This window comes from Orbicella faveolata, unplaced genomic scaffold, assembly GCF_042242905.1.
Source record: "Orbicella faveolata isolate gen_17 unplaced genomic scaffold, um_ofav_v1 contig_12, whole genome shotgun sequence".
Taxonomy (NCBI): domain Eukaryota; kingdom Metazoa; phylum Cnidaria; class Anthozoa; order Scleractinia; family Merulinidae; genus Orbicella; species Orbicella faveolata.
This window is the reverse complement of record NW_028301539.1, coordinates 22,280,975-22,304,075: the sequence shown is the minus strand read 5'-3', so window position 1 is coordinate 22,304,075 and position 23,101 is coordinate 22,280,975. Positions and strand designations below refer to the sequence as shown.

At 37.8% G+C, this 23,101-nt stretch overlaps 3 protein-coding genes across 5 annotated transcripts in view; 2 read left to right on the top strand and 1 right to left on the bottom strand.

Moving 5' to 3' along the window:
• Window positions 1-23: 23 nt before the first annotated feature.
• On the top strand, window positions 24-7,674 carry LOC110059975 (quinone oxidoreductase PIG3-like). The gene is made up of 5 exons (XM_020766696.2): window positions 24-347; window positions 3,720-3,751; window positions 4,378-4,722; window positions 6,351-6,547; window positions 7,025-7,674. Exons 1-5 carry the CDS (start codon window positions 31-33, stop codon window positions 7,235-7,237), a joined length of 1,104 nt encoding a protein of 367 aa, XP_020622355.2. The 5' UTR covers window positions 24-30; the 3' UTR covers window positions 7,238-7,674.
• Window positions 7,437-21,326, bottom strand: LOC110059974 (UBX domain-containing protein 11-like). Of its 3 annotated transcripts, XM_020766693.2 has the most exons (16): window positions 21,142-21,326; window positions 19,422-19,462; window positions 18,713-18,784; window positions 17,922-18,016; window positions 16,432-16,486; window positions 15,227-15,300; window positions 14,190-14,319; window positions 13,766-13,905; window positions 12,797-12,886; window positions 11,468-11,545; window positions 10,838-10,961; window positions 9,981-10,087; window positions 9,716-9,780; window positions 9,543-9,621; window positions 8,857-8,924; window positions 7,437-8,597 (listed from the first exon to the last, which is right to left on the bottom strand). In XM_020766693.2, the coding sequence occupies exons 1-16, from the start codon at window positions 21,195-21,197 to the stop codon at window positions 8,465-8,467; spliced, it is 1,407 nt and encodes a 468-aa protein (XP_020622352.2). In that variant the 5' UTR covers window positions 21,198-21,326; the 3' UTR covers window positions 7,437-8,464. The 3 variants fall into 3 exon arrangements, with proteins under 3 accessions (XP_020622352.2, XP_020622354.2, XP_089138984.1); XM_020766695.2 differs by lacking the exon at window positions 19,422-19,462 and having other exon boundaries at window positions 21,142-21,325; XM_089282858.1 differs by lacking the exon at window positions 21,142-21,326 and having other exon boundaries at window positions 19,422-20,216.
• Window positions 21,327-21,360: 34 nt separating this feature from the next.
• Window positions 21,361-23,101, top strand: part of LOC110059972 (transient receptor potential cation channel subfamily A member 1 homolog) — a 30,216-nt gene continuing 28,475 nt past the window's right edge. The window contains exon 1 of the mRNA XM_089282857.1: window positions 21,361-21,662. Coding sequence (XP_089138983.1) covers window positions 21,468-21,662 — 195 coding nt within the window. The 5' untranslated portion in view covers window positions 21,361-21,467. The remainder of the gene's footprint in view (window positions 21,663-23,101) is intronic.

Below are 23,101 nucleotides of genomic sequence, written 5' to 3'. Positions count from 1 at the left end.
GACTAACTAACTTGTCTCCAGGCTTCCACCATGAGCAGAGAAACGTCTTTTCTTTGTTTCCTATCGGTTTATATTTTCAGGGCTGCGTTCATTTGTGGGGATCCAACGATGAAAGCAGTACTCTACAAAACCGGTGGCGTTGAAAATTTAAGTATAGGTACAGTTTCAAAGCCTAAAGCGGAGAAAACTCGTGTTTTAATCCGCGTGCAGTACACAGCGCTAAATCGAGCTGACACTCTGCAACGACGAGGCCTCTACAACCCCCCGCCGGGGGATTCGGACATTCTGGGAATAGAAGTTTCTGGTGTGATAGAGGAGGTGGGAGAGGAGTGTGTTCGCCAATGGAAGTAAGTGTTTTATCTGGATGATACAGGTGGAAAGACAGAGAAGGTTAAAGTAATATCCCCGGCACAGTCAATCGAACCCAATCGAACGAAATCGAACTCACACAAAAATAGCAAACAATCGAACTCAATCGATTTCCGAACTCTTGACCACGTCTTTATGGTCTAACTACAGAATACACTGTTCTTCTTAGCCGGCTTCGCGGTACGAAGAAACTTGCGTTTATTCGTGTAACAGATAAATTGTGAATTCAAAATGGCGTCCTTTATTTACGTTGGCCAGACCGGGATGGGGGGGGGGGGGGGGTGGGGGGAGGGGGAGGAGGGGTACTCCCTTTTAAAGCCTATACGGGGAGGCTCCGCCCGAAAGGGGTACCGTTTTCAGGCTTCAGTTATATGAAATGGTAGGAATTTCTCAAGTTGAGGTATGTAAAAGGGTAGCGATATCTGTCATTTAGTAAAATTACAAGGTATTTAATCAAATATTTCGAACAGGCGCACCTTACGGCTCTATCATTTCATTTAATGAACCTGTCCCGGCCCATGGACTAATTTATTAGGCACTACATGAAAATGACAAGAGAACTTTTTTTTTTGGCGATTTATTCACAATACGGGCCAGTTATGAAGTATGTGGAAGGGTACCTTTTTTCATTTAAAAGTAGTCGGTCCTTGTCTGTCAGGGCCAGAGGCTGTTTAACGTCATTGTAACGTATCCAACGCCAGCTCATAAGACTCGGCTTGAGTATTAAAAGTATACGAAAGGGGTACCTTTGCTGTCAAAATGGTATTCACAAGGGTAAGGGTTGGACCTCGGGGCGGAGCCTCCGCGTATGGAACTTTGTAGAGTACCTACCCCCCCCGCGGGCGATGGCCACGCGGTACGCGGTACGCAGTGAGAAATATGCAGCATTTGTCTTCTAAAAACTTGACTCACAAAGTAAGCAGTTACTGATTGATTGTGACTTTCCTCTAACTACTTCTCAACTGAAACGAATAACCGGCTTCTAACTACGTATCAACTAATAAAACACATTAACTTACTTCTCAGTCTTAAAACACTTTAAAACGAGAATGACACCAAGCCAAGTGAAGCGTACCCCTCAAAACTACATTAATGAAATGATTATTATGAATATTGACCCCGCTAATCATTTCAACTTCAATAATGAATTAATTGTTTGAATACTGAACCCGCTAGTCGTTTCAAGAGTGCAATAATGAATTGATTTTTTGAATATTGAACCCGTTAGCCATACTGTCGAATTGGAACGACTAACAAGTTCAATATTCGATTTATCAACTCACTGCATTCTTGAAACCACTAGCGGGTTCAATATTCAAATAATCAATCTTGAGTGGTGCGCTTCACTTGGTTTGACAGTAATGCCTGTGATGAACAATGTTAATGCGCACAGCAAGGATCAAAAGCTTGAAAGCGAAAATTACGCGCTTTGAAGAGCACATTTTAATATCCAGTTAGTTGTATGATCACAGATTTTATCTTTGTCCCGCGATTGCGACAGAACATCAACTACAACCACAAGGACTCGAGCGTTGTTTTTATCTACGCCTCGCTTCTTCTTTTGTTTTTGTCTTTGGGAATCATTGTCGCTTTTGTATTATAAGATTCATTATTTCATCGCAAGCTGGTCTTTTGTTATTAATTTCACTGCCTCACGTCGCGATTCTATGGTTTCTTTTGTAACAATAACTCTTCTGAGATCAACTTTCAATTGCCTCAATTGTTCAAAAAAAACCACCCGTTTATAAGCTTCCATCGTTCATGCCACTGCTCATTCCGAAACCATACGCTACACAGCAAGGTACTCCAGCTCTTTGAGATACACAATAAGAAAATGTCCAAATTAGCGAAAGTTGCAAAGCAACACGTAAGAACCTAGGGTCAGCTGCATCGTCGGTTAATTTCCATAACATTTGATTATGACTGCTTTTTCCCTCCTTCGGTTGCCGAATTCGTCAACAAAAAAGCAGCTTCGCTTGGCTCCTGTCCCGGATACCTTGTGCCGGTAACCGGTCGTGTAGCTTACCGGAAGTTGAAAACACTGCCTATTTCTTGTTCTTCAAGCGTGAATGGGGGCTAATCGACTTCTTGCTGGGGGCTAATCGACTTCTGACTGTGGCTAATCGTCTTCTTTTTGGGGGGTTAAACGGTTAGGGGCTAACCGGCTAGGATCTAGACGTCCAGCCTTTACATAGTCTTCATCGTTCCACCGGGTACGGGGAGATCGCAAGCCCTAGCCTGAAGGAAGGCGCACTTCAACCAGTGCACGATGTGACGTACCGAGCCAGACATGCAAAACTGCATGATTAAAAAGTGCACTTTATCGGCCTTAGTGAAAACTGTTTATGAAACTGACAACGATTAAAGCCTTCATTGTCTCGCCAGAGGTTTTTGAAGATCTGAATAAACTCCTAAAATGCAACCGGTTCAGATTTTATGCCAGCTTTTCTCCGGAAGAAGGTTTATTCTAACGATTTGCAACATAGAGAACCCGCGAAATACCGCCCAATATTGAGATCCTCCCAGGTGACCTACGCCGCACGTCTACTCCGTCGCATGGAGGGCCAGGGCCATGGCTTGCTGGACTGCTTCATGTTTCTTTTTCCAATGTGCCTGCGTCCAACTACCATTGAGAAAGAAGAAGCTCGCCCCTGGTTTGAAAGTGAAGACTTAAACCTGAAACAGGTTTCCGACATCTTCCTAGAAACGCACGACGCTCACGACACCCCGGCATCATCCCACTACATGTTCTCCGAAGCTGCTCAACAACGACTCACTGCCTTCAAGGACGGCTTCAGAGACATTAGCAATGTCCCGCCAAAATCCAAAATGATTGGCCTTCTACAGAGATTGTCATCCGCTCTTCGCATGTTTACTTCGTCGCAGAAGAACTGATTGCAGGCAGAAAACCTCGGAGAGGCGGGGGTGGGGAGGTTCTTCAATTCAATATATTACTCTCTGCTTACCGCATACCCAGTAACTAAGAAAAGTTACTTCTCTTGTGTATATTACTCACCGCATACCGCGTAGCCAGCAACTAAGACAACTTCTCTTGTTTATAATACTCACTGTGTGACGCGTACCGAAGTCAGCAACTAAGACAACTTTTTTTATATTTTACTCACTGCGTGTGTTATTATGTACTCATATCTCAAAAAAAAAAAAAAAAAAAAAACTTTACTAGGGGAATCTAGGATGCTGGGGGGAGGGATGCAGGGAGAAATGGGGGTTGTATACAGGGGAAGCTTGTGTACAGAGGGGGGAAACTTGCTAATGGGAGAAATAGAATTTAGGTGAATGTAATTTGTAACTTCTTCAAAGAATGTGAATTTGTTTTCTGCTTTTCACAGAAAGGGTGACAAAGTTATGTCTTTGCTGGGAGGTGAGCAATTGTTTCCAATACTTAAATCATTACCATGGTATGGTAGATCCTATATACACCTGTATATAGCATCCCTTTAAATGCATCAGTCCACGATCAGTTTTCAGTGATCAACAAGTTAAAAACGTCTGCTACACATGTACATCACATATTTAGTGACTAACATTGAACTTGGCATAGTAAAGGGCACATAGAGGTACTTTGGTGCTGGTCATCTTACACCAGTGTTCATCTACGTTGCCCTTATTTTGAGTCAAGCTTTTTCAGCTAGTACGTGGCTCACATAGAGTCCGGCTGTAATATCTTCAACACCTTTGTAAAGTGCATATGGGTTCCACGTGCAAATCCCGTCATACAATCACGCGCAAACCTTTAACTGCCAGAAGGCAGCTTTAGAAGTCATACTTCAAATGGCAATACACATTACATGATGTAAATAAGATGTTATCAATCAGAGGCCGATCCAGACTTTGAGCTAGGGGTGGGGGGAACCCGTGTTTTATTTACTTTCCCTGCCGGCTTTTCTTCCTTCAGTCATCTCTTCTTTTTTCACCCAAAATAAGGAGGGGGGGGGGGGGGCGGCCCCTCCCCTAGATCCGCCACTGTTAATAATTTTTCATTTTTAGGAGGAGGGTATGCCGAATATTGTACTGTCGAGGAAGCTCTTGTAATGCCAGTACCCGACTCTTACAAACTCTCCGATGCGGCAGCCATTCCTGAAGTCTGGCTAACAGCATATCAACTCCTGCACTTTCTCGGCAAAGTTGAGAGTGGTGAAGTAGTGCTTATCCACGCGGGTGGCAGCGGTGTTGGTACAGCGCTGGTTCAGCTGTCACGGTTGGCTGGAGCAGTGCCTTATGTCACTGCAGGTTCGGAGGCGAAGATCAAGATGGCAGAGTCACTTGGAGCCGAGGGAGGGTTTAACTACAAAACAGGAAATTTTTCCAGTTGGATAGAAAGTGTTACTGGTGGTAATAGCATTGTTTTTATATTCTTTGTAGTAATTTCTGAGTTGAAAGAAAGTCAAACCCCGGGGTCATTGTTCAAACTGAACGACAAGTAATTAGAACTACATGGTATTGCTGCGGTCGTGGGTTGCAGGTCCGTGGGTCGCGGGTCACAGGTCCCGGGTTATGGGTCGCGCGTCACAGGTCGGTGATGGTGGGTTGTAGACTTAAGGTGGCCGAACACAGTTTAAGCGAGCGTTCTTGCTTAAATTAATTCAGTACCGACACAGTAATTATTTTATGTACTCTACGCTTGTGCTATTGTTCTAGCTATTTGTTCTTTCTTCTTCTCAAACTTAATAATTCATAAGGTCAACTACCAACCACAAGATGTATACCACATCACGTGCATGTGTTTGGATACCCAATGAAAAACAGTATACCACTCTCCATTGAGAGTGGTATATACCACTCCCCAGTGAGAGTGGTATATACCACTAAAATATGCACAATGACAACTTGCACAAAATCAATGAATATTTATTACTCAGAAGTAAACTTTTACAATGTGTCTCCTTTTGTTTTCAAAGTCACACCCATTCGCGTTGCTTCTTTCATTTCTGCATCCAAAACACGCCGAAATGTCACAAACCTAAGAAAGCGAAAGAAAAAGAGTAGTATTAAAAACAATGCACACAAGTAGTTTACGCGAACCAAATTTTATCACCAAAAAATGCAACTTACCTTCGGTCGGACATGTCCAAAGGGTTCAATGCAGCACTTCCATTTACATCAGAAAGGTGGCGCTTCAGTCCGCAAATAATCGAGTACAACTAACGGGAAGGATAACGTTCCCCAGAAGAATTGTTTACTTCTTGAACGAACTTCGACAGCCAGTAGTTGAGACTGCATGCAGGCCTATCTGTAATGGCCGTTTCCAAAGTTTGCACTCTTTCTTCAAAGTCTTTCGTGGTAAAAAGACCACCGGGTTCCAAAGTACAGGACTTCACTAATCGATGCGGTTTCCATTCGAAAACCTTACACGACCATTTGGCTTTATAAGCTGTTGATTTCGGTACTGCATTATCAACACTTTTCTTCTCATCCTCCACACTTTTCGGCTACCGAAATCTCTCGAACGACTTTCTTGCGATATACATCCTGACTGAACGACAACTTGTAAATGCTGGCAACCCCAGCAACTTTCACATCTCAGAATAAATTAAATCGCACCATAAATGCAACTTAATTACGCCGGTAAAAAATATCATTGATATTGAAATTATCGAGGAAGTAATGTTAGACAGCAAACAATTCTAATTGGAAGTCTTTGTTTATTATTTCTTTAAGAGGGATCATGAGAAGTTATTTCCAAAACTCGTGCTTCGTGTTTCATCGGGGTATCCAAACACCTCGAAACAATAAAAGCACTCGACCTACGGCCTCGTGCTTTCATTTGTTTCTCGGTGTTTGGATACCTCGATGAAACACTCGCTGTCGTTTTGGAAATAGTACATCAACGACCCAGGGTGTTGTAGATTTTGATCTTTTGTTGAACTTTATTAATGTCCGCATGCTGCACTGAGCTTGAAAGAAAATGTCTTAGATGGCCAATGCTCTTTATTTCATTTCATTTTTGCGGTTTGTTTTAGGAAAAGGTGTAAATGTGATTCTAGATTGTGTTGGAAGCTCGTTTTGGGAACAGAATATCAAAAGTCTCTCCGTGGATGGCCGTTGGGTTCTGTATGGACTGTTGGGTGGAGGACAGATCTCAGGGAACCTACTCGGAGACTTGCTTAAAAAGAGGGGATCTCTTATCGCCACAACTCTGAGGAGTAGACCCCTTAGTGTAAGTGCCATTTTGTGTGCCATCGATTTTTTAAACTTTCAGAGATGTTACGTGTGTGAGAAAGATCGCAGGGAGATCTTTTCAATACCGTGTGAAGAGAGGACTTAGATTCGAGCTGAGAACAATTCTATCCTGATGACAAAACGCGTTAAATAATCAGTGCTACAGGCATTTTCTCTGCCCGACTATTTAGCATCCAATCAACAGTACAATGCTATTTTAAGTGCTTTGTCCCTCAACTAAATCTCATAGTTTTACGTTTATGTTATACCGAGAATACAACCGGCCAAGCCCCAACCTATTGCGATGTCATCCGCCAACGAAAACGTTATTTATGTCGCTCAGTAAGTTCCTATTACCTTAAAAACAACTTTGCGTTTCGAAAACTTCTGCCAGTTTACTCCAAAACGTTTGGGTTTTTTATTCTTTTATACAACAAATAGTAACTTGTTAAATGTAATTTGCATTGTTTTACAGTATAAAGCGGCATTGGCCCAAGAATTTACAGAAAGAATCGTTCCACAGTTTGCAAATGGAAAGCTCAGATCCATTGTGGACTCTGTGTTTCCCATGGATGAAGTCCAGCAAGCACATAAGAGAATGGAAGCAAATGAGAATATTGGGAAAATAGTTATTCAAATCTCTTCCAAAGAGGAAGCCAGCATTGGGGAAAACAAATCAGAACTGTAGTCAGCTTAAACATATGAAGGAGAAGGGCCGCGCTAGTGCCTTTTTACCATTTCACACGTTGAAGACTGTAGTTAAGACAGTCGAAAGCTTGTTGTTTTAGATACTTTTCTCCAGAGAACGTTTTTAGATTTTACCATGCTGTCAGCTTATCTGATATGGTGTATAACAAGCTGTATAACAACATTAAAACAATTGAGAATCAAGAGGTTAGTCAAAGTTTACTGTAGGGATCAGTTTTAGTTTGCACATTTCCTTAAATACTAACGTGCCATAGAATAGACAGAACGTTGTCTATTTGTTTTTAATGTCGGGTAAATAACGAAATAAATATTTCTTTACAAATATTTATGTCCACAGGTCAGGGAATAAATTATATTAAGTTCTTTCCCCTACATCATGTACTACAATACTCCAATAAAACAATATCTTGTATACAAGCATCCCTGGTAACTTGCTGCAATTATTTATAACTACACTTGGCGTGTCGGAAAACGAACTGACACCTTTAAAGTGAGGCATACCACCCACAAACATCCATCACACTTGAAGGAACGTAAGTCCGAACGACCTGTTGCTCCTGAGTGCAAGTATCAGCAGAGAATTTGCCTATCTAAATGATCCTAACTTATTCGTTTCCAGCAAAAGAATATTGGAAGAATTGAACGGTATGTGCAATGTACATGAATTAATGAAAAAAGGAGAATACAAAATATATAAAAGCGTGTGTTCGACGTTGAAAGGAATAACTTGCATTTCCGTACTGGATGTTTATTAAGTTACTTACGTAATATACACAGAGAAACCTCTACCATGAATCATTCTAGAGTGAGACGGACCAGGTTCACAGTTTTAAAACAATGAACCTGAATATTTCGGAAATGTTCTCTTTTCCTTTAATGCTTTAATCATTCCCACCAACAAAAGAATTGAAAACAGAAATAAATAGAAAAAAAAAAAGGGGGGGGGGGGGGAGGAACCTCTCTCCTCTTTACAGCAAATACAATTTTTTTTATAACATTATTGTATAGACCGCTAACAAAAGAAGGAATAAAACTTTTTTTTTCTTTTTCGCTGTTTGCGAATTACCATCACATGTACCTAATGGTATTTACCGCGAATTGGCCATTTTTGTTCCATTACATTGTAAGGGAGAGTTACGTTTCCTTTTTTTATGTAAAGACGCTGTTCTATATCTTGAGTGTCTGAACGCTTTTTAATTGTATTATGTCACACTTTCTTGGCTAGAAGATGAAGGGTCGCATTTGGCACCAAGCCACACTCCTGTAGAGTTGCAGTAGGATCATCGTACACTCTGTTAGGAAAAGACGTTTTGATGTCATAGAGAGGTGCATCTGCAGGCCTGAAGAACACAACAAAACAAAGTTGCATAATTATGTTACTCAAATTAGAAGTTTCTGTAAATCTGGAACAAGAAAGTCTTTTACATATGAACCCTTTCTTAAGTTGTACGCTTTTAGAATCATTTTAGTGTTAATAACATTCCAAATTTCCATACCACTTCTGAATGCCTATGAAGTAAATCTATCGAAACGAAGTTGCACGAAAACAAAACTCGTGTTGAAATATTGAATAAAACAAATGGTTATCTTGTGACGTACCTTACAGCATCAATGTGATTCCTTACATCGCGTATACAGTCTGTAAACTTCATCTTCAATATGTATGTCTAAAGCGAAAAGAAATGTCAGGTTTTAAGCTTAATTATCATATGACCCGTACAGCCCCGCGAAGTATTTCCTTGGAAAACCAGAAGAAAAAAGGTCCCGTGTGAGGGCCGTATGCGTCGAAGTGATAGGCCCGATAGAAACGCGTGCGGCCCCACAAAATCGATGCGAGTTATTAACGACAGAAACAATTTTATTGCTGTCAAATTTTGTTTTCTTCAAAAGAAATCAGTGATGAAGGTCAACATTCTCACAGCGAATTTACTTTACTGACAAACTTTCGGATGCACAGCTACATAAGTTGCCAACTTAGTCCGAAAGCACAGAAAGAAATTGACACACCTCGCAAATGAAGAAGTTCACGAAAAATTAAAACAAACAAACAAACAAACAAACAAACAAACAAAACGGCCATATGATAAAATACTTATTGACTGAATGGGAGGGCCGGATGGAGAAATATCTGGCTCTCGGTCAGGAAGCACGGACCTTGCTGAGCTCAGTCTGTACGTCTTTTTCTCAAGTCAAATGTTCTCCCTTCGGCCCTCTCATTCAGTCAATACGTACATAGTAGTAAAAGTATCTCCTTAAAATACGTTCAATACTCAAGCCGGCTTTACCATTTCTCCAGTCTCAGATTTGATCCTCAATGTGGAAACTTGAGTTGTACCTGACTGTGGCCTCGGACCATCTGTACTCCTATGAACCAACATTTGATACGATTAAAGGTACATTCAGCAGACTAATCGGGAAATGAAGTCTTCAGATGTAGAAAAAATCATGTTTATTTTACCTCGATTTTATCTCTTGGAGAACAGGAGTATCCAGAACTTTGACATCCGAATGACCCTCCCCACCCTGTTGAGAATGACAAACTAAATAGTTAAAACAGATACAATGTAGTTGCGTTGACCTGGGTCAAAATTGGGTCAATAGCGAAATCAAACCAAAAGCTTTAAGGCCCCGTCTACACTACGCCGCAGAAAAAAAAATGCCGTTTTCAAATTTCTCCGGCGTAATATGGACGGGGCCTAACTTCACGCCATACTGTCACAAACCTTGATAACATTTGCTACTCCAGATCTGACGTCAATTATTTTACCATCTTTAATAACAGATTGGGGGAGGCGGGACAGGAATTGATCTACAGACTGTTGCTTTTGTCCTACAAGACAAAAGGCGTCAGTGAAAATATCATTGAACTAAACCTAAGCGATGTATATATGCTGTTATATAGAAAGCTTGCTGACAGAAGAAGTGCAGTTATAGACAGTTATGAAAATAATATACTACTATATGATACTAAGCGGCGAGCTCTCATTGGTTGATGGGTGTGTTTCGATGAGTGTATGTAAACACGGTTGGGACGATTTAGATTCGCGCGTATTTTCGAGAAATATTTTACAAAAGCAACAGAGTACTTGTTCCGTGTAGCCTCATCTAAACACTTGGGGGGCTGGGAGAATTCTCGAAAATCATACAAACTCGAGACTGCGTCTCAAGTTTGCATAACTGTCTCGAATTCTCCCAACCCTCCTCGAGTTTAGATGAGGCTATGTAAACACAATTAAAAAAGTGTGCTATTTTCCAGTGAAAAAGTTTTCCACCGCATTTTGGCATCCTTTAATCGACACCGTTATTACAATTCTCTGTTGGCTTGTCTTTGATTTTACCGAGTGTGCGAGGAAGGTCTGGTGAAGACTAAACAGGGCAACATGCCACAAAAGGAAAACGCCAAGTGTACAAATTTGATATTGATTTTGTCAAATCAAATGGAACCCATCTGGTAGTTAACATATTATCAAGATTTCCAAACCTTGTCAAAATACATTTTCCTATTTGTCGAGTGGCCTGACACTAAAGTATACATCACTGCGAATGCACAAAAGGTAACGACCTGATGGACAAAACAAACCTGGTGTTTGACTTTCCACTTTGTGATTCTTAACGTCCTCTTCAGTCACCAGTGACTGCCCAGTACCAGGAAACAACAACGCGGTCCGTCTGTCTTCAAACACCACATCTCTTTTGTCTTGAACCTTTGTCGTGAGAAAACGGTTTAAATATGCAGTGATCTATTCTGACGTATTCTACGAAACTTGTTCCCAAGATTAACTTGGGAAAACACTTACGTTAACTTTGTGACATCAGTGCTTTCAAGGAGCTATTTTATCGATATTCTGGTATCCCAGAGAAAATTTGGTTGCGTGTTTCATTCACAGAAACATACATGTACATGTATAAACGAGCAAGCCTACGAATCAGTGGACTGGCTAACCCACTCTACTTTGTCTCGTTAACTACTTTCTTATCAGAGGACTACGCTGTATTTATTTGAAAATTAATACATTGCAATGTTAGTGTGCATCACGGTGATCTGTTTTCAGAAAGGGTTATAGACTCCTTTACGGATTATTCGCGTGGCTTATAATTTTATTTCTTGTCTGCTATTGAAATTGTAATGAATGAAATAAATAATAATATTATTTATTTATTATTTATAAATAAATTTAAAATGCAGCAACTGTATGATCGATGCCTGTACCTCAAATGGAACACCATCAGGATATCTAGCTTGTAATTCACTGGGAAAGAATCCATCCATTAAGTCTTGCATACATTGCTGCAGAAAATCATGAATACAGGAATTAGTAATCCATACCAGTAATGCTATAGTTGTAAACAAAGGTTGAACGCAATGTACAACTCTACAATTATTTATATCTTCCACTTACATGTAACATTTTTTTGTATGCTCTGCAACTTGCAACGTGTTACAGAGCATAGCTCTTTGAACTCTTCCGTTGGGAAACACATCTTCGAGATGCTTTCAAAGTCAAAACCGAATATGTTTAACAACTTTTCGGTTCTCAAAAAGTGCCGACGCAAATTTGAGTGGTATCATTTACAAAATGCCGATAATAAAAAAAAAAAAATAAAAAAATAAAATAATAATAATAATAATAATAATCATAATAATAATAATAATAATAATCATAATAATAATAATAATAATAATAATCATAATAATAATAATAAAAGCCAGCCATTTTTGAACATTCAAGCAGACTCATTCCGCGCGAAGTTATTCATATAACATACCCAAAAAGTGCTAATTATGTTTTTCACTCAATATATTACTTTAAATATATTTTTTCACATTTTTTGTTACTTTTTTAAAGAAAATTCGTACATGTATACATGTATAAATGTACAATTACAATTCTACCTTGCATGTAACCTTTGAATCTTATTAGAGGCTTTGTAATTTTTAGCTACTTTTAGACGAAATTTTTACAAATAAGACTAATAAATCATTGCATTGCATTGCATTGCATTTTCTTATGTCACCATGATATTTTCACTCTTGCCTTTAAAATGACGTTAGGAACATCGAAACGTCGGACTACTCTAGTTGTAATATTTCTACTAAAGTTTTTCAGCAAACCTTTACTTTTAATATACATGTATTCGTTTGCCCAAAGGCTTGTATCTGAATATTAGTCTGTTTCGTCCGCTTCAGCTGCCTTATTCAATTTAAATTTTGAACCATGGTTTTGCACCCCGCAGGCATAGCTTTTTCTTACCGTAGTCTATGCTTCGTATTCGTACTGCAATAGATAAAAAGAGGCTCTGCTCATAGGATGTTCGTTTTGCTGCCTGTCATTCAAATCATGTGATCAAACTTTCTCTTAAGACCAGAGTCCTTAATATACAATTTAAGACACCACAGACTGACGTAACACTAGAAGTAACCATTTCAATGTTAAAGAAATACCTTGTTCAATGATAAAACAATCGGCTATGAGTTGAGATAAATGATGATCTCAATTACAATAAACACAAGTGAGATAATTGTTAAATAAACACTGACCTGAGTAACTGGATCAGAATATGGCCTGAAGGGACCACCAAACATCAAAATACCATTAGAATACAATGTCAACGGCACAGAATCACGAACCTGCATACAGAGAAATAGTATTATAATACAGTTACTGTTAGTAAATAGTGGGACAATGCTTGCATATTTCACATATGCTTTCACGTGGGAAATCTTCCTTACAGTCCAAATCATGATTGTACATGTATATTAGACAAGTGCATATGTTTGTCTACATATAAACTTAAGTTTATTTTGGGAAATATACATATGTTGCAATAACCTTTAGCTTAGAGTATTTTCTGATGGTAGCGTCTTTTCTGAAGACATTTTTTACAAACACTTTGTGATGTAGTTACATAGCATTCGTAACTGTACATGTATATTCGACTATTAGCTTCAATTAATTTATTATTGTAAAGGCTTTGGAAACCTTTTAGGCTAGCACTCTGAGCTTAACTTCCAAATTTAATACTGCTTTTTTGGGCAACCAGTGGGTTTGATTTGAAATTGAAACCTCCTTTTTTATTTTAACAATAATAAATAACTTATTTATGTATTAATAAGTAAACTACAGCATGCTGATTGATACGTACATGCACGTATTTCTTTTAGAGCCTCCTACAAGTAGTTCCTCTCTTAAGGTCGTGTTTCACTAAGCACAGTGGAACCTCATTTCAACGAACCTCTATATAACGGAGTCCTCGGTATAACCAATCATATTCTTTATCCCAGCAATAGTAAAATGTATGGCAAAACCTTGATACAACGAAACCTCAGAATAGCAAACATATTTTGCCAGTCCCTTGGCCCTTTGTTATATCGAGGTTCCCCTGCAGTGGTTTATTCTTCATTTTCCCCCAGAAATCATGAATTGATTCGAACAGAAAATGGATTTACATGCCAGAGGGCACAAAAAGGATTGGTGAGTGTGAACAGCAGGCTATGCACTACATGTACCTTAAGTCTGGCTCCATCTTTCGTCCGTGACACTTCACTACAGCCCTCCCCTGCCAGAATGTTGAGTTCTATGATGTTCTTAAGTACTACATCAAAGTTCATTTTAAACTTGTATGCTGCAGTATTAACCACTGAAGAATCTAAAAGTATCAAAAAAAAAAAAAAGAAAAAGAAATTTAATATTGCTGTAAAGGATTAAATATAGCAAGCTAAACAACTGCTACTACATGTACAGTTTAACAGCATGAAATGGTACATAAGTAATGTAATATCGTAAAACAAAAAGAAAAGTTAAAGGGAGATGAGTGGCAATCTTATGGAACTTTACATTTTACAAACTCAAGAAGCAGGTTTTCACTGAAATAGCTGGGGACTGAGACTTTTTATAAACTTCTGGTGTGATAATGTAACCTATCTGTTTTACTTGGATTCCAAACTTGTTGCTGTCTGCTTAGAGAGCTGGGAACTGAAGATGGTGTTTCTTCTAAGACATCGTAATCAGAATCGGCATTATCATCTCCAACCCAGACCATGCCGTAATCAGCTAAAAAGTCCTGGTAGAGAGACAATAAAAATGTTGGTTTATACAAGAGAAACAATTTAAAATAAGCAACAACTCAAGTTAACTTCAGTTTTTAAAAAATCCCACAGGATCTTTGGGGATCTTACAACAGGTGATCTTTAAGGACCTAGTGAAGATCCTTAAGATAACCTTGGATCTTTTAAGGGTTCTTAATAGATCTTTGAAAGATCTTGCAAAGATCCTTAAACAGAGGATCTTGTAACTTTAGATATTTTTTTTTTCGAGGATCCTCCAAGATCATCAAAGATCATGACAGGATCTTTCAAGAGCAAAATCTTTGAAGATCCTTGAAGATCCCAAGGATCTTGGTCTGAAAGATCTTCAGAGAGATCCTTGAGGATCTGCTCAAGATCTTTGAAGATGCTGAAGAATAAAGTAAAGATCCTTCAAAATCTTGGCAAGAACCTTTGAGAATCTCAATCAAGATTCTCCATATGATCAACTTCATAAAGATTCCCAAGGGTCCTTGATGATCCTCTAGTAGAGAAAGATTCCCAAGAGGCCTAGGGTAAACTACAGGCAAAACAACAACAACAACAACAATAATAACAACCTTAAGGCAAATCATATACACCATTAAGTTTATATTCATTTGGCTTATATGTACATGCAATACAATGTACAATTTATGCACATTGTGTCATGTTGAGAAGAGGATTCTAAAATCTGAGAGTGTTACAGGGGAACATTGTCACTTTTATACATGTATGTACTATGTAGGAATACCATGGTAACTAAAAATTGTATATTTAAGCTAGGACGTTCTATATGAGTATGCTACATGTAATTGAGAGTCATCTTGAACAAATGATATGTTTTATTAACTATTAAAGAAACAATTCATTTTGATGATTATTTTTTCAATTGCTGTTCTTTACCTCCATCTGAAACACTTGTGTCTGAAGTCTTTTGCATTTTTTCTCTAACTCTGTTATTGTGCCAGAGTTATATCCTGAAAGACAAATGAACAGAAGAACTGGTTGTGTTCAACTTTGTTGGCATTAGGTTGAAGCCTGATAGGCTGAGAGGGACACAATGTAGCTCTTACAGTTCAGGGTAGTTTTAGTTTGAAATGTACCCTACATAGATTTCAATCAAATCTAAAATGGTACTGCTAAGCATTATTGCTATTAATGATAAATTCATTTATAAATGTATAAATAAATAAATAAATAAATAAATAATTTAACAAATAAAGAAGCGTACACTGTGTATTACACTGTGATAAGAAACGATGGGCATTTGAGAACATGAGGGAAATGTAGAAAACATGAGCCACAGGCGAGTGTTTTCTACATTTCTCGAGTGTTCTCAAATGTCCAGAGTGTTTTATCACAGTGTAATACACAGGTTAGGCTTCTTCATTTCCTTTATGATATAGAGGTAATGTGGCAAAAAACAATAAAACACACATTTTTCTATGTTTTATACTGTGATAAAACATGGGTTTTCAACCAATCAGAGTGCACGCAGGGTCCTATCTATATTATAAAAATAAATACAGTCAATTCTCTCTAAGACGGACACCATCGGGACTGGCCTCAGCTGTTGTCTTAGAGAGGTGTTTGGCTTGTAGAGAGTCGATGTAATATGACCCCAGCAATTTTTAGATCACAATGCTGAACCTATGCACAGTGAATAAGTGTCTGTTTAAAGTTTGTTTTTAAGTTATTTACTTGAACGAAACCTACAAACTGGAACTAACACATATTTATAACATTGAATCTCTTTTTGTATTACAATCAATAGTTAAAGGGTTAACTAGAGTCCAAACTGGGAACAGGACATTCTGCAAACGGGAACATAATCATCTCATGACTCAGGACTGTCTTTCGCGGCACCAAGTCTAAAACGATATCACATTCAGCACCTCAAAAGTGTCCGTTGACAATTTCAAATTGTCCGTTGTCCGTCTTATGGAGGTGTCCGTCTTATAGAGAGCTTGGTTATAGTAAAATGACTGAGAAACGGCCGGGACCAGCACTAGGTGTCCGTCTTATAGAGGTGTCTGTCTTATAGAGGTGTCTGTTAAGAGAGAGTTGACTGTAATTAAATAATTATAAATAAATTTTTGTGTTCTTACCTCTTGCTTTTTCCAACAGTTTTGCTTTCTCTTCTAGTATGTGGATCTTCTTATCCTACAATTAATTATATAAATTATGTAATTGATAAACATGAGGCAGACCTTGAAACTAACATGAACATGATTTCAAGTACTGTAGACATTGTCAAATACTGCATATATTAACTGTAAATTATACTCAATATGTAAAACAGAACTTAAAGTAAGATACGTGTACATGCAGTAAAAGTGCATGCAATTACATTGTATTTTCAACCTACAGCTGAACAAATTTAACAAAATTGAACTTTGTAGACCAAACAATACAAGCCAATATTTCATTGAAAATTGCACACAACCAAGTCCATAAACATTAAAACACGCCAAAAGTTAATTTTGTTTAAGAAAATTAATACATGTACGATTAAAAAGTCTCCATGTAACTTCTGTGAAGTTATAGAAACACAAGTGGAAAATTGGAAGAATGAGAAATGCCTTGTAGGAATATGGTTAACTCACAAGCGAGTCAGTGTTTCCACAACTTTCTTGGGTTACGGATTAAAAGTTATAACGATTAAACAGAGTACGTGAATTTAAATGTCTTTTACATGTAAATGTAAGAAGCAGGAAAAAGAGAAATATAAATCTCTGATAAGCCTCGCGATCATACACTTCTCATTTCTTCTTGGTCTCAAGCGCACAAGTATGGTTACAACTTAAAACCATACATGTAAATCAAAGACCGTTCACACCTGGCTGAAGTTTAATTATTACTACCAACACAAATCTTTTATTTAGATCATTTAAAACTGAATATTGAAAATTGGTGGCTAAAAAATGAATATACTTTCATATAAAATTTAGCACATTATTCTGTTTTATTGATTGGCAATTTAAGGCCTTATGTGTCCCCCATAGCCCAATAAGGACCGATGATGATGATTGGCAAATTAAAATTTATGTACTAGCTAATATGATATCATCATTTATAATCATATATACTGTAAAGATAAATTGAGACTAAAATGCATTGTACAATTAAAAATGTTGCATGCATGTATGATCTGGCATCAAAGGTACTGCATGCAATGGCCACCATAATTACAGACCTTCAGATTGGAGTACTGTATCATGTGTACAAGTACATCAAGTATAATTATGTATGAGAACGACACTTCAGCTGAATTCGACTATCACAATTCACATCAATTTCATACTGATACATACAGTACCCTACAGTGTGCTTAACTTGTCAATGGCAGAGAGGGGCAAGTGCTATATAATATTGGAATTTTGAATAGTAAAGACTAAAAATTGGACTGTATTTAATTTTACGCAGCAGATATTTGGCAGTTTCTTTAATTCTTTTTATTTTTCAATATTTGCCATATTGTACTTGTATAATAATTTTATCAATAGTTGTTACGTATTTAATTATTTTTACACAAAATACACCAATTGAGATAATAATATTTTAACTAGGGAACCCAAATAAATTATCAATAGATTACCTTTTCAAGTAGCTGTGTTTGGGCATTTTTCAGCTGCTGCTCTACTTGAGCTAGCCGTGACATCATACTACCAAGAAGATCACGGTCTGACGGCACTATAAAAGATCAGTCATTTGCTTAAAAAAACAAACAAACAAACAAAAAGCGACCAATAGACCTGTGTCTAAAGTATTAATAAGTACTATTAATAGTTCATGTTGGAACACCAGGAGATAGAAAATAATCATTCATTTGTATCCCAGTTAATATGTACATGTATTAATAAATAATCTATTTATTGTAAGCATACTTTATCCATGTAGTTCTTATAAGTTTCATATCAACTTTAAACATAACAATTTTTACAGTATTTGTTAATCGTCTGGGGAACAATAGGAACTTTAAGTTGAAATATTATAATGGTAGCTGCCGGTTTCACCCTGTGGCGAGTTCGCCCCCACATCGACTCAACTAGCGATCAACTGCTTAAAATTTATCTTTCTCTTACCAAGAAATAAAGACAACATTGTGCCCATGATGAAACAAAATCACACAAAACAAGTTTACTTCTCATTCTTTAATGCATTGAAGGTGAAGGCAAATTCGAAATAGAAAGTTTAGAATAAGTTCAGGGGTGCGAACTCGGTGGGGGCAAACTTGCCATGGGGCAAAACTGGTATCATTCATCATAATTCTATGTCTTAGAATTTAATGTGTTGTAGATGGTAGGAAAATTAGGCTTTTTAGACCATATAAAAAGTTAGCTCAGTACAAATTACATGTACAGTGTAGATAACTGAGCTAACTCTTACCTGTTGTTGAGCTTGAGGACTTTGGTAACTTGGACAATCCATCTTTTTTGGAAAAAGCAGCAGTTGTCTCATCTGAAAACAATTATCATAAAAACATTTTATGCAACCATGTGAATGACTCATTGCCAATCGTCTTTTGAGGTCAGCAGTGATGGTCAAGGGAGTCTGGATGAAACTTGAGGATGCTGAGAGGAAAGGATTACATGTATGGGAAAGAAGAAGAATCCCAAGAATCCCTGTGTCACACAGTTAGCTAAGTTGTCACTGCGACTTGTCCCTTTCTGTTTTTATTGAAAAGTTTCTTTCATTTTCTGTCCATATTGCCACTGTTAGTGTTTTGTTTATTGCTTCAGTCTGTTTCTAGTTAAATCATAACTACTATTAAAATACAATATATGTACTTTACAATCTTGGTCCTCATTAGTTTACATATTATGTACACTCATTCTGCACTTTTTTGACGGTTCATGACCATGCCCTAGTCCATTTTTTTTCATTTTTTTTTTTCATTACCCACTCCATACGTAACACTGTTTCCCAAACCCATGCTTTATACCAAGTCCATAGTCCCTACCTACCAGTCCACATTTTATACCTCAGTCCATGTTTTTAATTAAACTGTCCAGTCCACATTTTATACTGACCACATTTTTTTTTTGTCCTGTGCAAGTTTGCTTTTAACTGTGGTTATTTTGACCACTTTTATTACCTGCATTATGGGCTGTATTCCTAAATGGAACTTGCGCCTGCCTAAAAAGAGTGTGTTGATAACAAGATTTATAATTTATTTGGTTTGAAATACGCTGTGTCTCTATGTCCGGCAGCTGGACAGGATTTTCAAAATACACCATGTCTGGCAGTCAAAATTATTTTTTAAAAATTTCAGTTAATAATGTCAAATCCTTGTTTATATGGCCGAATACTAATTTTGGTGAGCCCGGCACCCGGTATATCGGGATTTACAACATAGACTATTATAAAGTGACCGGCAGTCAAAACGTTTGAATAGGACTCCCGTTAGCCTAAAAAGCACTCTGGTTAGCTTAAAAAGCACTCTGGTTAGCCTAAAAAGCACTCCAGTTAGCCTAAAAAGCACTCCGGTTAGCCTGAATAGCACTCCGTTTAGCCTAAATAGCTCTATGGTTAGCCTGTTTACGGTTAGCTTTCAATAATGCTAAGGGTAACTCGATAAATACTTTAAAAATTCTGAACATTGCTGGCCAGTTGCGGTGGTGCAGTGGTCATCAGTATCGCTTACCAGGCCGTCGACCGGGTGTCTGGAAAACCTGAATAGCAAATAGTCGCGAATAGCAAACAGCGAATAGTCCCGAATAGCGAATAGTACGAATAGTGCAAATAGTGGCGAACAGTCTCGAATAATGGCGAATAGTGGCAAATAGTGGAAAATAGTGGAAAATAGTAACAAATAGGGTACCCAGTATCTCGCAGTCAACCTCGTAGCAACTTATGATGGGATTTTTCCGCTAAAAGGCACAGATGCTTATCAGGACAAAAGCTGTTTCTAAATGTAATTTCTTCTGTTTTAATTGCTGCAAAAGCTTAAATTAATACGTCTTTATTAGGTCATCCTGCTGTTTTCTGTTTTCTTAATGTCGGCGACGGACAGCCTACTAGTCTGAGTCCGGAGAAGAAAAGGTAATAAATTCACTGAAATTCTGTTGCTTATTTGGATAATTAATTAACGCTGGATATTAGATCTAAAGCGGTGACTATTGACGACTATTCGTCACTATTCGCCACTTTTTGCGACTGTTCGCCACTATTCGCACCTTTCGAGACTATTTGCACTATTCAGGACTATTCGCTATTCGCTATTCGTGACTATTCGCTATTTGCTATTTGGGTTTCCTAGACACCCCAGTCGACCCGGGTTTGATTCCTCTTGGGGTTGCCTGTCATATTGTTCATTTTACGCTGCTTTACTTAAAAAAAATTTCTCACTGCCGGACACGGAGTATTTTAAGAAACCTGTCCGGCTGCAGGACATGTAGCCACAGCATTTGAAATACTGTATTGTGTCAAACCCTCTGACTATTAGACATTATTTTAGGATCGTGTGACAAAGAGTAGTAGTATTGATCCATCAAAGTATGGAAAGACCTGGAAACTGTTGCCAGTCACTTTAAGTGTTGTGTTTTTCACATAATCTTACATGTGAGCTTTTCTTACATACATTAGATTGTATTTTGGCTTGTTTGGGACTTAAAAAATTGTCTGACATCTGAAAACATGAAACAGGTGTGGATACTTTCTGTTGGAGGACAACAAATGGAAGCTCACCAGCTGTTATCTCACCAGCCTTAACCGGAGATCACATATTGTAAAAACCTTAGCTACACAAAGCTCGTGAAAAAAGGCTCATGCATAAATGAAAAAAGGTTTGCGTTCTTTTGTTTACCAGTGGTTACCTAGGATCCAGTGGAGTCCTTTTCCCTTTCTTTAAGCTGGAGATCGGGGAACTCATTTTCCTTAAGTTCCTACGATTTCGTCGACATTTTTAGCCATTTTGGACGGCGATCAATAACCAACATTTTCTGTGCTCGATCGCCAAACCGAAAATCCAAAATGTCCGCCATGCCATTGTGCATAGTTACCAGGCTCTCTCGGTAATAGCCTCGAAGCTTGTAAACATGCTGGCGAAGTGGTGTTTGCAGTTATTACCGGCGTAAAAAGACGGATAGAAAAAGTCCTTTATGGAAACCTGCTGCCCAGAGTAGGCATATAAGGACTAATAATGACGTCCAAAAAGGATGATAGTGCTGGAAGTGTCCTACTTACGCCACTACTCGGAGTCAAGGCGAGAAAAAGCGACACCGTCGACGCTTCGAACTCCATGCCATCAATTTGCTACCTTCCGTCGAGGTCTTCGAAAAATTTGTTAGGATTGGAAAGAGAGAGCGTTGAAAATGCCACGGTATCGCTACATCAGGTGAGGCAAACATTAATCAGTGAAATAGTTTGATAGTTTGGCCCTTAATGACGTTCGCTTAAGAAGCGTTCTTATCGCGGACCTGTATTTTTCACGCCCGTTTGATTAACATTCGAGAGTTATTCTTGATTTGGGATCCAAATTGCGCCGCTTAAATAGTTCCTCATGAAGTGGTTCTATTTTCAAGAATATTGGATTCATTTTTCCGATCATATAAAGTGATGAGGACAGGCTGCACCTACCTTTGAAATTTTAAGCTAATTGGCTACATTGTGCTTTTTCATAATACCTCCTCTGAATTAAATTGAAGCTTAAATATATCTCAAGCCTCTTATTGTAAACAGAGTTACTTGTGGTAATTTTTCTACTCCTCACTTCACTTTCATTTAATTATATGATATATATAAAAAACAGCTTTCTATAGTTAATTCTGATTTTTAAAATTAAAGAAAGTTGAAAATCTTCTGTGTATACTATGACATGGAAATAACAAATTTTTTTGGTTGAAATTCCAAAAAAAAAAAATTCTGTACATATATGTGAGCTTATGTTATGAAATCGAAATGTCATAAAACTTAAAACATTGCAGAAAAATTTAAAAAGATATAAAACCATTCTGATTACAAGTAATTAAGCAACAGCATTTTAATAGTTACATGTATTTGCTAGCAGGATCGCTCATTATCAATTACATCAATGAAAACAAATCTTCACTTGAAAATATAAATAGTTTAAAATAACATATGTGTACTTGTACTTGTATAGAGTATTGTCTAAAATAATTCCTGAGCATCTCGTGTCACCAAAGGATGATGAAAATGATATACATGTATTTGTATACAAATGCACAATAGACATGCAATGTTTTTTACAATACACTTCTTTATACCATGCCATAGAAAATACAGCCAATCAGAATACAGGAAAACCATTGAATATTCGATGGTACTCTACACAACCTTCTCAACATGCACTGCACCTACGTTGCATTGATTGTGCTGGGCATCGTATTTTCTATGGCATGGTATAAAATAGTTGTACAATGCTCTCTTGCGGTATGCCGTGAACTATCCCACCTGTCACTTGTATTTTCTTGCTGTACACACCTGCCTGAAGTGTCGTGTGTGTACCGAGCAAATACAAGTGACTCGTGATATTCCATGCTATACCGCTTAAAAGAGTAGCGGACCGAAGTAAGTACTGTAACAGTGTTAGTAGTATGTACTCCTTTCTTGCTCCTTGTTCATGATGTACATGTACAATGTAATATCTGTTTAGCGCAGTTATACCATTAACTTATTTTGTATGGCCAGAATTAAAAAAATAAACCTACATATAATTGTAATTCACTATTTGCCCAGTCCACAATGTCTGTCTAGTTATAAAGTTAATTAGTTCAAGTCTTGATCTAAAGCCTCATTTGCTAGCCAAATTACTGC

Excerpts from the sequence above, each read along its gene's own strand:
- LOC110059975 (XM_020766696.2), top strand. The coding sequence starts at position 31 with ATGAGCAGAGAAACGTCTTTTCTTTGTTTCCTATCGGTTTATATTTTC. Across the intron at positions 348-3,719 it reads GAGTGTGTTCGCCAATGGAA|AAAGGGTGACAAAGTTATGT; the intron begins GTAAGTGTTTTA and ends TGCTTTTCACAG. Across the intron at positions 4,723-6,350 it reads GATAGAAAGTGTTACTGGTG|GAAAAGGTGTAAATGTGATT; the intron begins GTAATAGCATTG and ends GGTTTGTTTTAG.
- LOC110059974 (XM_089282858.1), bottom strand. The coding sequence starts at position 19,563 with ATGGTGTATTTTGAAAATCCTGTCCAGCTGCCGGACATAGAGACACAG. Across the intron at positions 18,785-19,421 it reads GAATACAGCCCATAATGCAG|ATGAGACAACTGCTGCTTTT; the intron begins GTAATAAAAGTG and ends AATTGTTTTCAG. Across the intron at positions 9,781-9,980 it reads GAGTAGCAAATGTTATCAAG|GGTGGGGAGGGTCATTCGGA; the intron begins GTTTGTGACAGT and ends CATTCTCAACAG.